Raw genomic sequence first — 14287 nt, forward strand, 5'->3', positions numbered from 1 at the left:
ATATTTCCACCTACAACAGTTTATTGTTTAAAATCGGTGTTTAACAGAACTCTACAAATGGGAGACCTAAGTATATGAGCAATGAGAGATATAACAAGGGTGGTCATTCCGTGTTGTTCGCTCGCAAGCTGCTTTTAGCAGCTTTGCAGTTTGCACACGCTAAGCCGCCGCCTACTGGGAGTGAATCTTAGCATAGTAAAATTGCGAACAAAAGATTAGCAGAATTGCGAATAGACACTTCTTAGCAGTTTCTGAGTAGCTCCAGACTTACTCGGCAACTGCGATCAGTTCAGTCAGTTTCGTTCCTGGTTTGACGTCACAAACACACCCAGCGTTCGCCCAGACACTCCCCCGTTTCTTCAGACACTCCCGCGTTTTTCCCAGAAACGGCAGCGTTTTTTCACACACACCCATAAAACGGCCAGTTTCCGCCCAGAAACACCCACTTCCTGTCAATCACATTACGATCACCAGAACGAAGAAAAAACCTTGTAATGCCGTGAGTAAAATACCTAACTGCATAGCAAATTTACTTGGCGCAGTCGCAGTGCGAACATTGCGCATGCGCAATTAGCGGAAAATTGCTGCGATGCGAAGAAAATTACCGAGCGAACAACTCGGAATGACCACCAATATTGGTAATACCTGTATAAGACTGACAGCCACAGGTCGCCACTCATTTGGGTAATCACAGAGATCACAGGAGGAATATACATGTGCTTTTGAGTGAACAAGAGTCTCCTACCCGCTTAGGGATAGCTCTTTATACATTTCTAGAGTTATTAGGGACCCCATATGCTCAATATCTATTTCTCTATCGTCCTTGTGGATGCTGGGGTTCCTGAAAGGACCATGGGGAATAGCGGCTCCGCAGGAGACAGGGCACAAAAAGTAAAGCTTTCCGATCAGGTGGTGTGCACTGGCTCCTCCCCCTATGACCCTCCTCCAGACTCCAGTTAGATTTTTGTGCCCGGCCGAGAAGGGTGCAATCTAGGTGGCTCTCCTAAAGAGCTGCTTAGAGAAAGTTTAGCTTAGGTTTTTTATTTTACAGTGAGTCCTGCTGGCAACAGGATCACTGCAACGAGGGACTTAGGGGAGAAGGAGTGAACTCACCTGCGTGCAGGATGGATTGGCTTCTTGGCTACTGGACATCAGCTCCAGAGGGACGATCACAGGTACAGCCTGGATGGTCACCGGAGCCGCGCCGCCGGCCCCCTTGCAGATGCTGAAGTAAGAAGAGGTCCAGAATCGGCGGCTGAAGACTCCTGCAGTCTTCTAAAGGTAGCGCACAGCACTGCAGCTGTGCGCCATTTTCCTCTCAGCACACTTCACACGGCAGTCACTGAGGGTGCAGGGCGCTGGGAGGGGGGCGCCCTGGGAGGCAAATGAAAACCTTTTTTGGCGAAAAATACCTCACATATAGCCCCCAGAGGCTATATGGAGATATTTAACCCCTGCCAAGATTCACTAAATAGCGGGAGACGAGCCCGCCGAAAAAGGGGCGGGGCCTATCTCCTCAGCACACAGCGCCATTTTCTCTCACAGAAAGCCTGGAGAGAAGGCTCCCAGGCTCTCCCCTGCACTGCACTACAGAAACAGGGTTAAAACAGAGAGGGGGGGCACTGATTTTGGCGATATTGAGATATATATAAAGATGCTATAAGGGAAAACACTTATATAAGGTTGTCCCTATATAATTATAGCGTTTTGGTGTGTGCTGGCAAACTCTCCCTCTGTCTCCCCAAAGGGCTAGTGTGGGTCCTGTCCTCTGTCAGAGCATTCCCGGTGTGTGTGCTGTGTGTCGGTACGTGTGTGTCGACATGTATGAGGACGATGTTGGTGAGGAGGCGGAGAAATTGCCTGTAATGGTGATGTCACTCTCTAGGGAGTCGACACCGGAATGGATGGCTTATTTAGGGAATTACGTGAGAATGTCAACACGCTGCAAGGTCGGTTGACGACGTGAGACGGCCGACAAACTATTAGTACCGGTCCAGGCGTCTCAGAAACACCGTCAGGGGCGTTAAAAACGCCCATTTACCTCAGTCGGTCGACACAGACACAGACACGGACACTGAATCCAGTGTCGACGGTGAATAAACAAACGTATTTCTCATTAGGGCCACACGTTAAGGGCAATGAAGGAGGTGTTGCATATTTCTGATACTACAAGTACCACAAAAAAGGGTATTATGTGGGAGTGAAAAAACTACCTGTAGTTTTTCCTGAATCAGATAAAATAAAATGAAGTGTGTGATGATGCGTGGGGTTACCCCGATAGCAAATATTGGCGTTATACCCTTTCCCGCCAGAAATTAGGGCGCGTTGGGAAACACCCCTTAGGGTGATAAGGCGCTCACACGCTTATCAAGTGGCGTTACCGTCTCCAGATACGGCCGCCCTCAAGGAGCCAGCTGATAGGAAGCTGGAAAGATATCCTAAAAAGTATATACACACATACGGTGGTTATACTGCGACCAGCGATCGCCATCAGCCTGGAGATGCAGTGCTGGGTTGGCTTGGTCGGATTCCCTGACTGAAAATATTTTATTCATATAGAGCATTTAATAGGATGCATTCTATATATATGTACGTGAGATGCACAGAGGGATATTTGCTCTCTGGCATCAAGATAAGTACGTTGTCCATATCACCCAGAAGATGTCATGGACACGACAGTGGTCAGGTGATACAGATCCCATACGGCACATGGAAGTATTGCCGTATAAAGGGAAGGAGTTAGTTGGGGTCGGTCCATCGGACCTGGGGACCACGGCAACAGCTGGGAAATCCAACCTTTTTACCCCAAGTTACATCTCAGCTGAAAAAGACACCGTCTTTTCAGCCTCAATCCTTCCTTTCCCATGAGGGCATGCAGGCAAAAGGCCAGTCATATCTGCCCAGACATAGAGGTAAGGGAAGTAGACTGCAGCAGGCAGCCCCTTCCCAGGAAAAGAAGCCCTCCACCGCGTCTGCCAAGTCCTCAGCATGACGCTGGGGCCATGCAAGCGGACTCAAGGTGGGGGGGTAGTCTCAAGAGTCTCAGCGCGCAGTGGGATCACTCGCAGGTTGACCCCTAGATAGTACAAGTATTATCCCAGGGGTACAGATTGGAGAGTCGAGACATCTTCTCCTCGCAGGTTTCTGAAGTCTGCTTTACCAACGGCTCCCTCCGACAGGGAGGCAGCATTGGAAACAATTCACAAGCTGTATATCCAGCAGGTGATAATCAAAGTACCCCTCCTACAACAAGGAAAAGGGTATTATTTTTCCACACTATATTGTGGTACTGACGCCAGACGGCTTGGTGAGACATAGTCTAAACTGAAATCTTTGAACACTTACATAAAAGGTTCAAATCGAGATGGAGTCACTCAGAGCAGTGATAGCGAACCGGAAAAAAGGGGACTATATGGTGTCCCTGGACATCAAGGATTACCTCCATGTCCAAATTTGCCCTTCTCAACAAGGGTACCTCTGGTTCGTGGTACAGAACTGTCAATATCAGTTTCAGACGATGCCGTTTGAATTATCCACGGCACCCCGGGCCTTTTACCAAGGTAATGGCCGAAAAGATGTTTCTTCAAAGAAAAAAGGCATCTAAATTATCCCTTACTTGGACGATATCCTGAAAAGGGCAAGTTCCAGAGAACAGTTGGAGGTCGGAAGAGCACTATCTAAAGTAGTTCTACGACAGCACGACTGGATTCTAAATATTCCAAGAATCGCAGCTGTTTTCCGACGATACGTCTGCTGTTCCTAGGAATGATTCTGGGCATAGTCCAGAAAAAGGTGTTCCTCCGGGAGGAAAAAGCCAAGGAGTTATTCGACCTAGTCAGAAACCTCCTAAAACCAGGCCAAGTATCAGTGCATCAATGCACAGGAGTCCTGGGAAAAATGGTGGCTTCTTACGAAGCGATTCCATTCGGCAGATCTCAGGGGATTTGCTGGACGAATGGTCCGGATCGCATTTTCAGATGCATCAGCGGATAATCCTGTCTCCAAGGACAAGGGTGTCTCTTCTGTGGGGGCTGCAGAGTGCTCATCTTTTAGAGGGCAGCACACTCAGCATTCAGGACTGTGTTCTGGGGACCACGGATACCAGCCTGAGAGGCTGGGGAGTAGTCACACAGGGAAAAAATTTCCAAGGAAGTGTGGTCAAGTCTGGAGACTTCTCTCCACATGAATATACTGGAGCTAAGGGCAATTTACAATGCTCTGAGCCTAGGAAGACTCCTGCTTCAAAGTCAACCGGTGCTGATCCAGTAGGACATCATCATGGCGGTCGCCCACGTTATCAGACGGGGCGACACAAGAAGCAGGAGGGCAATGACAGCAAGGATTCTTCGCTGGGCGGAAAATCATGTGATAACACTGTCAGCAGTGTTCATTCCGGGAGTGGGCAACTGGGAAGATTTCCTCAGCATAAATGAATTCCACCCGGAAAAGTGGAAACTTAATCTGGAAGTTTCCACATGATTGTAAACCGTTGGGAAAGACCAAAGGTGGTTATGATGGCGTCCCACCTGAAGCGCCAGGTCAAGAGACACTCAGGCAATAGCTGGGACGCTCTGGTAACACCGTCGGTGTACCAGTCGGTGTATGTGTTCCATCCTCTGCTTTTCATACCCAATGTATTGAAAATGATAGGAAGGAGAGGAGTAAGAACTATACTCGTGGCTCCGGTTTGGCCAAGAAGGACTTGGTTCCCGGAACTTCAAGAGATACTAAGAAGGGTCTTGATTCGGCAAGAACCGTGTCTGTTCCGGGACTTACCGCAGCTGCGTTGACGCCAAGGCGGGTGAACGCCGGATCCTAAGGGAAAGAGGCATTCCGGAAGAGGTCATCCCTACCCTGGTCAGAGCCAGGAAGGAGGTGACCGCACAACATTATCACCACTTAGGTGAAAATATGTGCCAGGGTGTGAGTCCAGGAAGGCTCCACGGAAGAATTTCAACTAGGTTAATTTCTACATTTCCTGCAAACAGGAGTGTCTATGGGTCTCAAATTGGGTCCATTAAGGTTCAAATTTCGGCCTGTTGATTTTCTTCCAGAAAGAAATTGGCTTCAGTTCCTGAAGTCCAGAAGTTGTTAAGGGAGTACTGCATATACAGCCCCTTTGATGTCTCCAGTGGCACTGGGCGATCTCAACGTAGTTTTGGGATTCCTAAAAAATCACATTGGTTTAAACAACTCAAATCTGTGGATTTGATATATCTCACATGGAAAATGACCATGCTGTTGGTCCTGGCCTCGGCCAGGCGAGTGTCAGAATTGGCGGCTTTATCTCACAAAGCCATATCTGATTGTCCATTCGGACAGAGCAAAGCTGCGGACTCGTCCCCAGTTTCTCCTTAAGGTGGTGTCAGCGTTTCACCTGAACCAGCTTATTGTGGTACCTGCGGCTACTAGGGACTTGGAGGACTCCAAGTTGCTGGATGTTATCAGGGCCCTGAAAATATAGTTTCCAGGTTGGCTGGAGTCAGGAAATCTGACTTGCTGTTTATCCTGTATGCACCCAACAATGCTGGGTGCTTCTGCTTCTAAGCAGTCGATTGCTCGTGGGATTGGTAGCACAATTCAACTTGCACATTCTGTGGCAGGCCTGCCACAGTCTAAATCTGTTAAGGCCCATTCCACAAGGAAGGTGGGCTCATCTTGGGCGGCTGCCCGAGGGGTCTCGGCATTACAACTTTGCCGAGCAGCTACGTGGTCGGGGGAGAACACGTTTGTAAAATTCTACAAATTTGATACCCTGGCAAAAGAGGACCTGGAGTTCTCTCATTCGGTGCTGCAGAGTCATCCGCACTCTCCCGCCCGTTTGGGAGCTTTGGTATAATCCCCATGGTCCTTTCAGGAACCCCAGCATCCACAAGGACGATAGAGAAAATAAGAATTTACTTACCGATAATTCTATTTCTCGGAGTCCGTAGTGGATGCTGGGCGCCCATCCCAAGTGCGGATTATCTGCAATACTTGTACATAGTTATTGCTAACTAAATCGGGTTATTGTTGTTGTGAGCCATCTTTTCAGAGGCTCCGCTGTTATCATACTGTTAACTGGGTTCAGATCACAGGTTGTACAGTGTGATTGGTGTGGCTGGTATGAGTCTTACCCGGGATTCAAAATTCCTCCCTTATTGTGTACGCTCGTCCGGGCACAGTACCTAACTGGAGTCTGGAGGAGGGTCATAGGGGGAGGAGCCAGTGCACACCACCTGATCGGAAAGCTTTACTTTTTGTGCCCTGTCTCCTGCGGAGCCGCTATTCCCCATGGTCCTTTCAGGAACCCCAGCATCCACTACGGACTCCGAGAAATAGAATTATCGGTAAGTAAATTCTTATTTATTTCACCATTCAAATCCCCATAGGGTATATCATTATATGAAAGAATAACGCACACAATTGTTGCAGTCTGTAGCCACCTGGTGGGCATATTCTCTAATTGAGATCTAATCATTATGTGGGAGAGATCTCTTTGAATTTTACGTTACCCACCGAACTATGAATTAATATTTTCACGTTTGTTCTATTTTTCTTAAAATAGTGTCAGGAATTTTTTCTTGGCTGGTTATCTGCAGTTATCTGTAATTTAAACTATTAACAATATATATTTCTGTGTGCGTTGATAACCAGCGATCAACAAATACTTTGATCTTGCTTATGATTTAATCTATGTTGCTTTATGTCCTAGAGTCAGAAATATTTTAAAATATCTATAATAAAATGTTGTTTTAATCTAACTCATATTACAATTTTTCATATATAATAAAAGAGTGCACCACACAGTAAGCCTTCTTTAGAGGATGACCCTCTAGTGGTCCTTCTCTTCTTTTCTTTTTCTGATAGTTTATACTGTACCCAGCAGGACATTGTGACACAATTGCTGGTTTATACTGTACCTTGCAGTACATTGTGATGTAATTGCTTGTTTATACTGTACCCATAACCCATCAGGACATTGTGACACAATTGCTGGTTTATACTGTACCCAGCAGGACATTGTGACATAATTGCTGGTTTATACTGTACCCAGCAGGACATTGTGATGTAATTGCAGGTTTATACTGTACCCAGCAGGACAGTGTGATACAATTGCTGGTTTATACTGTACCCAGCAGGACATTGTGACATTAATGCTAATTTATACTGTACCTTCCGAGACATTGTGACATAAATGCTGGTTTATACTTTACCCAGCAGGACATTGTGACACAATTGCTCGTTTATACTGTACCTTGCAGTACATGGTGACATAATTGCTGGTTTATACTGTACCCAGCAGGACATTGTGACGTAAATGCTGGTTTATACTGTACCCATCAGGACATTGTGACATAATTGCTGGTTTATACTGTACCCAGCAGGACATTGTGACGTAAATGCTGGTTTATACTGTACCCAGCAGGACATTGTGACGTAATTGCTGGTTTATACTGTGCCCAGCAGGACATTGTGACATAATTGCTGGTTTATACTGTACCCAGCAGGACATTGTGATGTAAATGCTGGTTTACACTGTACCCAGCAGGACATTGTGACACAATTGCTGGTTTATACTGTACCCAGCAGGACATTGTAACACAATTGCTGGTTCATATTGTACCCAGCAGGACATTGTGACATAATTGCTGGTTTATACTGTACCCAGCAGGACATTGTGATGTAATTGCTGGTTTATACTGTACCCAGCAGGACATTGTGACGTAATTGCTGGATTATACTGTACCCAGCAGGACATTGTGACGTAAATGCTGGTTTATACTGTACCCAGCAGGACATTGTGACGTAATTGCTGGTTTATACTGTACCCAGCAGGACATTGTGACATAATTGCTGGTTTATACTGTACCTTGCAGGACATTGTGACATAATTGCTGGTTTATACTGTACCCAGCAGGACATTGTGACGTAAATGCTGGTTTATACTGTACATTGCAGGACACTGTGATGTAATTGCTGGTTTATACTGTACCCAGCAGGACATTGTGACACAATTGCTGGTTTATACTGTACCTTGCAGGACATTGTGACATAATTGCTGGTTTATACTGTACCCAGCAGGACATTGTGACGTAAATGCTGGTTTATACTGTACATTGCAGGACACTGTGTCTGATTCAGAGGGGGACACAGTTGATATTGCGTATGACATCGCTACTACTTGAGGCAGCTTCTGTGATCCATGGGCGTTTCAGGGTGTAGACTGGGAGATCGCCCATGATGCTTCGATGGTGAAGAGATCTGACCCACCAGTGCACTTGAACATTGCTCAGACATGTAAAGTGGGTGTCGCTCGGCAGTGCGCAAGGCGAATGCTTACACTCCTATTTTCACATTTGCACACTTGAGAGCTCGTGAGAAATTGGTTGACGGCCATAGCGAGTTCTCACGAGAGCCACTTGTCCTTTGTCTCCTATACAGTGGGTACAGGACCACAGAGAGCTGTTGTCTCCCCTTCCTTCCCCTGCGTCTCACCACTACCTCCTCCTGCAAGCTACAGACAGTTGCCCTACACTAGTCCCTGTTGTATTCCATATAATGGTTGGTTGTGTATAATGCCTAATAAATCAATCAATAATAATTTATGCATATGAGGGGGGGGGATGTTAGTAATTGGGCACTGTTACAGTTCATCCCAAGCTGCACAGAGTATTTCAGGAGACAAGCATGCTGATCTTGTGGGAGGCAGTGACCTGTCAGCTTGTATTAGTGAGTGACAGGGGCCTGGCCATCATGTGAGTAAGGGAAGCAGGAAGCCATAGACTGAGAGCTGGTTAGCAGAAGGAGCAGGGTCCTCCAAACAGCACCGTACAGGGATGTGAGGCTCCCGAAGAAGGCAGATTGAGGGTTAAAATGCAGACATCTGACTTATAATAAATTTATAGATGATTTCTGTCTCCTGTGCCTGTGAAAATTTTCTAAGTTAAATCACAATAGTCTGACAAGTTAATTTTACTGTGTTTTGGTTATATAGGGTGAACAGCTGATTGTTATTAAAGTAGAGGGAGAAGAGGAGACGTATGTGAGGGGTGATCAGCTGTGTAAGGAGGAAGAAGAGAAGTATGTGATGATAGATCAGCAGCGTAAGGAGGAGGAAATCCCTGCAGATATCAGCACGGGTGAGTAATAATCACTAAGGGGGTAATTCAGACCTGATTGCAAGGCTGCGTTTTCGCTCAGCGGGTGATCAGGTCTAAACTGCGCCGCAAAGCGCAGGCGTGTCGCACGGGTACAAAGCGGATCGCCGATCAGCGATGGGTTTGTGCGAAGAATCCATTCGCATGGGCGAACGCAAGGAGATTGACAGGTAGAAGGCGTTTGTGGGTGGCCACTCATCGTTTTCAGGGAGTGGTTGGAAAAACGCAGGCGTGTGCAAGCGTTTGCAGGGCGGGTGTCTGACGTCAATTCCGGTCCTGGACAGGCTGAAGTGTTCGCAGCTGCTTAGTAAGTCCTGGGCTGCGCATAGACTGCACAAAATCTGTTTGTACAGATCGGCTACACATGCGATCGCACACTTGCATAGCGAAAATACACTCCCCTATCGACGGCGACTATCTGATTGCAGCAGTGCAAAAATCGCCTGCTAGCGATCAGGTCTGACTTACCCCCTATGTACAGAATCACATATTCTCCTTATTCTGTCACTACAGTAATCTCTTATCATACACCCTCCTCTGTCAGTGTAGACTAATGAGGACAATGTATCTGCCCAGTGGGAGGGTCAGGAGGTGTGTTTTCCAAGAGTGCTTAAAAAATCAGGGTAGCAGTCTTATTGGGCATATATCGTTAAATAAAGGGAACTGGGAATTTGAAAGGGAATAGGGACTCCCTGACTCTCGAGGAGACAGGAAACTCTTTCAAGAGTCTAGGAATCTCCCTGAGGCATGGGCTGGGGTGGGCGTAACATAGGTAGGTCCTCACTCTCTGCTCACCAAAGGAGGAAACACTTTGGTGAAGAATGAGGATGTGTGCTACAAGAAAATGGGTGCCGATCTGTAGCACAATGATGGCTACATGAGTGGCTGTGTGCTGTATGACATCCCAGGAGATGGGTGCTCCATTACAGGGGCCTTGTGCTCAAGGTTGTCCGCTGCATTACAGAGGATGTGAGACGAACCTGGTGGGAGTGAGAGAGTTAGACGTGGGAGAGTTTAAGATGCTAGAACATAGTAGAGTACAGAATATTTGTAATACACAGTCACGCCGGTGGGTGGTGGGTTCATGGGCTACAGAGCAGATTCACTGGAAGTCCGTGCAGGCTCTCTCTGCTTACTGTGCATGGTTTGCAAAACTTAAACACTTGGTTGAAAGCACAGTCTCCTATCACACTCACACCTTACCGCTATTACCTGGCCATTACATCACGTGTATAATAAGGAAACGTCACAGCACGGCTGACACGCCTCTCAGGCAGAGAACTGCACGCTATCTTCTGCACCTCACACGCGTGTATCTGGCAAAGCCATAGGACGTGAGGGAGGAAGGTGGGTCGGCGACGTAGGTGGAAATAGCAGCGGTAAAGACGCAGCAGGGGTCAGAAGACGCATGCTAACGTACTGAAGCAGACTGGGTTGGCATGTGAGAGGGCTTTTTGGGTTTGTTTTGGTGTGACATGGTTAATATTTGTATTACTAGAGACTGTTGGGCTGATCCAAATGTGGGCAAAAAAAGCCCACGCTGTTTTCAGCTTAATCGATTATTATCTTTATTTTTTTTAAATTAATAACTGTAAGCTTCAGAGTATTTTTTTCCATCCGTACTATGGGGGTCATTCCGAGTTGATCGCTCGCTGCCGATTTTCGCAGCGCTGCGATCAGGTAAATAAACGGCAAAACTGCGCATGCATATGCACCGCAATGCACACGCGCGTCGTATGGGTACAAACAGCATCGTTGCTGTGCAATGCTTCTAGCGAGGAAATTGACAGAAAGAGGGCGTTTATGGGTGTCAACTGACCGTTTTCTGTGAGTGGTAGGAAAAACGCAGGCGTGACCAGGCGTTTGCAGTGCGGGTGTCTGACGTCTATTCCGGGCCCTCCGTCGCTAGGATCATCGCAGAGGATAAGTAACTTCAGGGCTGGTCTTGTTTTGCACAAAATGTTTTTGCACCGCGAATACACTCCCCCCTGGGCGGCGACTATGCGTTTGCACGGCTGCAAAAAGTAGCTAGCGAGCGATCAACTCGGAATGAGGGCCTATATACAGGATAGGCATACTTAAACGGTACCCAGTCCAACAGTCAAATAGGTCGACATGCATATGGTCAAAAGGTCGACAGGTTCAAATGTTCGACACAACATATGGTTGACATGAGGTTTTTTTACGATTTTTTTTCTGTATTTTTAAAAAAAAACTTTTTCATACTTTACCATCCACGTGGGCCACGATTTGGAATGAGCGTGGCGAGCAAAGCGGTACACTAATTGGACACCATGAAAAATGCATTTCGACATTTTCATGTGTCGACCATTTCCACGTCAACCTTTTACCCATGTCGAACATATGGTGTCAACCTTTTTACTTTCGTTTTCTATAGATACCTTCCATAGTTGCGCTGCCTTTTGTGAGATTATAATCTTTTTATTGCTGCTAAAACACGTTTAGGGTAACCCTCTATTTCTCTATACCTTTATTCCCAGCAGGTGGACACAGCAGCAGAAATAACTCCAATAAACATCTCGTCTCATCTCCAGATTGTGACTTTGAAGATAATGATATCTCACAAGACTCTCCAGTAGAAAACCCCATTACCCCAAATATCCATCTAGGACATCACAGTGCAGATATATCACCTGATACCTCTAATCATGAGGCGAGCTCTCCTGATAACTCTGATATTATTACGCATAGTCCAGATCAGACAGACGAGAAACTGTTTCCATTCTTTGAAAGCTCTAAATGTTTTGCCGAAATAGCGAATCTTATTTCCCGCCACACAGGCGAGAAACCATTTTCCTCTCCTGAGCAGGGCCAGTGTTCTGCACCGGACTCGGTGCTTGCCAATCATCATACAGTTCACATAGACGAGCGGCCGTTCCAGTGTGCCGAGTGTGGGAAATGTTTTACACAGAAATCCCATCTTGTTAAGCACCACAGAACCCACACGGGGGAGAAGCCGTTTTCCTGCTCCGAGTGCAGGAAATGCTTCAAGCAGAAATCGACTCTCATCGAACATCAGCGAACTCACACCGGCGAGAAGCCGTTCCCATGCTCCAACTGCGGGAAATGTTTTACAAAGAAATCCGGTCTCACTAAGCATCAAAGAATTCACACAGGGGAGAAGCCGTTTCCCTGTGCCGAGTGTGGGAAATGCTTTTCGCAGAAATCAAGTCTCTGCAGCCATTTGAGGCTTCACACAGGAGAGAAGCCGTATGGGTGCCCGGACTGCGGGAAATGTTTTGCCCAGAAATCGATACTTGTTAAACATCGGGCAGTTCACACACATTTGCAGACGTGACAAGCTGTTAGAATTCCAAAAGACATAGCACATAATGGCCCTCATTCCGAGTTGTTCGCTCACTAGCTGCTTTTAGCAGCCGTGCAAACACTAAGCCGCGGCCCTCTGGGAGTGTATCTTAGCTTAGCAGAAGTGTGAACGAAAGGATCGCAGCGCGGCTACAAAAAAAGATTGTGTACTTTCAAAGTAGCTCCAGACCTATTTAGTTTCTGTTTTGACGTCACAAACACGCCCTGCGTTCGGCCAGCCACGCCCACATTTCCCCAGGCATGCCTGCGTTTTTACACACACTCCCCGAAAACGGTCACTTACCTCACAGAAACACCCACTTCCTGTCAATCACTCTGCGGCCAGCAGTGTGATTGAAAAGCGTCGCTAGACCTTGTGTGAAACTGCATCGGCTTTTGTGAAAGTACGTCGCGCGTGCGCATTGCGCCGCATGCGCAGAAGTGCAGATTTTTAGCCTGATCGCTGCGCAGCGAACAACGGCAGCTAGCGATCAACTCGGAATGACCCCCATTATCTCATCTCTCTCCACTTTATCAATCTCCAAGTCTTGGTACACCTCAGTTTTCATGTAATAGCCTTATTCTGCTGATAATAAATTATTAAACAATTGTGTATTTGTGCGCGACCAGTGTGTGTCTGGAGGCAGCAAAAGGGAGAACAACTTCTTCTTATGGCAGCCACCACCACGCCCAGCATCCTCCTCCTCCTCCTCCTCCTCCTCCTCCTCCTCCACAGGTGAAAGATGGAGGAGAGATGACAGGGAGCCGCGGAGTCCACCGCACTGGCCGGAACACACAGGTACGTATCCAACCTTTTTTTTTTTCTCGCCCTGCTAGCATTCTGGCCACAAGAAAAACAAACTGCGAGCAATTTTTTTGAAGTTGATACCGCGGGTATCGGGAGCGCACTTACAGTAATCCAAAAATGTATGGATTCATAACAAATTGGACAGCCTGCTCCCCAAATTCCCAGTATTGGTCTGATTTCCACTGTAACTGTATGCCACCACCCTTTGGGGCCTATTTACTAAGACCTGGATGGAGAGAAAGTGGACTGAGGTAAAGTACCAGCCAATCAGCTCCCAGCTGCCATGTCATAGGCTGTGTTTGAAAAATGACAGTTAGGAGCTGATTGGCTGGTACTTTATCTCCATCCAAGGCTTAGTAAATAGACCGTTTAGTCATAGTGAGGTATGCCCCCTCCTGGTCATATGTGCGTGGCCCTGATTCAGGGTGTCTGTCATATATTGTGCATGCATTCACAGCCACGCTGAGCACACACAGCAATTGATTAGCAATGATGGACGCCATGAGGACTTTTTCGCAAAGTGAGTGACAGATAGTGACGGGATGAGTGGCTACACAAATGCAGATGTGTCGCGACCATTTTGGAGCATGTGTGAATTTGTATGCAGTTGTACAGGCTCCAGCATCTTAGCTGATGTTTGTCTTATGTTACATCTTTGTACACAAGAGGTGGCTCAAAGACAACATCAGCGGGCAACGCTGCAAATCCCAGCGGCTGCGACATTTGCATATTTTTGCACCCCTGTGGCGGCATGCACCTCGTAATCAGGCCCAAAGATACATAGGAGACTAAAACCATAGAGCAATACAGAGTGGTATAAAACAAGGACGGTAGGAGATGGCTAGCAGATGCAAAATCAGGACGTTAGCAAATGGTCAAGGCAGGAGGCTCTCAAGAGAGTCATGTGACTAGCAGAGGTAAAGGCTGGTGGCAGACAATGGTCCGTACACAAATCAAGTTCAAGATGGGCTGCAGGCAGGGATAGTCAGCATAAAAAGCAGTGGTCAGGGCA

At 47.0% G+C, this 14287-nt stretch overlaps 1 protein-coding gene across 4 annotated transcripts in view; it reads left to right on the plus strand.

Moving 5' to 3' along the window:
• Window positions 1-13118, plus strand: part of LOC134983158 (zinc finger protein OZF-like) — a 45424-nt gene extending 32306 nt beyond the window's left edge. For 2 of the 4 annotated variants that reach the window (XM_063948911.1, XM_063948910.1), the window contains 2 exons: window positions 8978-9122; window positions 11642-13114. In XM_063948911.1, the coding sequence (XP_063804981.1) occupies window positions 8978-9122; window positions 11642-12459 (963 nt within the window). In that variant the 3' untranslated portion in view covers window positions 12460-13114. Of the gene's footprint in view, window positions 1-8977; window positions 9123-11641 lie in introns of all 4 variants that reach the window. The other 2 variants (XM_063948912.1, XM_063948913.1) reach the window with 2 other exon arrangements.
• The last annotated feature ends 1169 nt before the right edge of the window (window positions 13119-14287 follow it).

This window comes from Pseudophryne corroboree, assembly GCF_028390025.1.
Source record: "Pseudophryne corroboree isolate aPseCor3 chromosome 3 unlocalized genomic scaffold, aPseCor3.hap2 SUPER_3_unloc_1, whole genome shotgun sequence".
Taxonomy (NCBI): Eukaryota; Metazoa; Chordata; class Amphibia; order Anura; family Myobatrachidae; genus Pseudophryne; species Pseudophryne corroboree.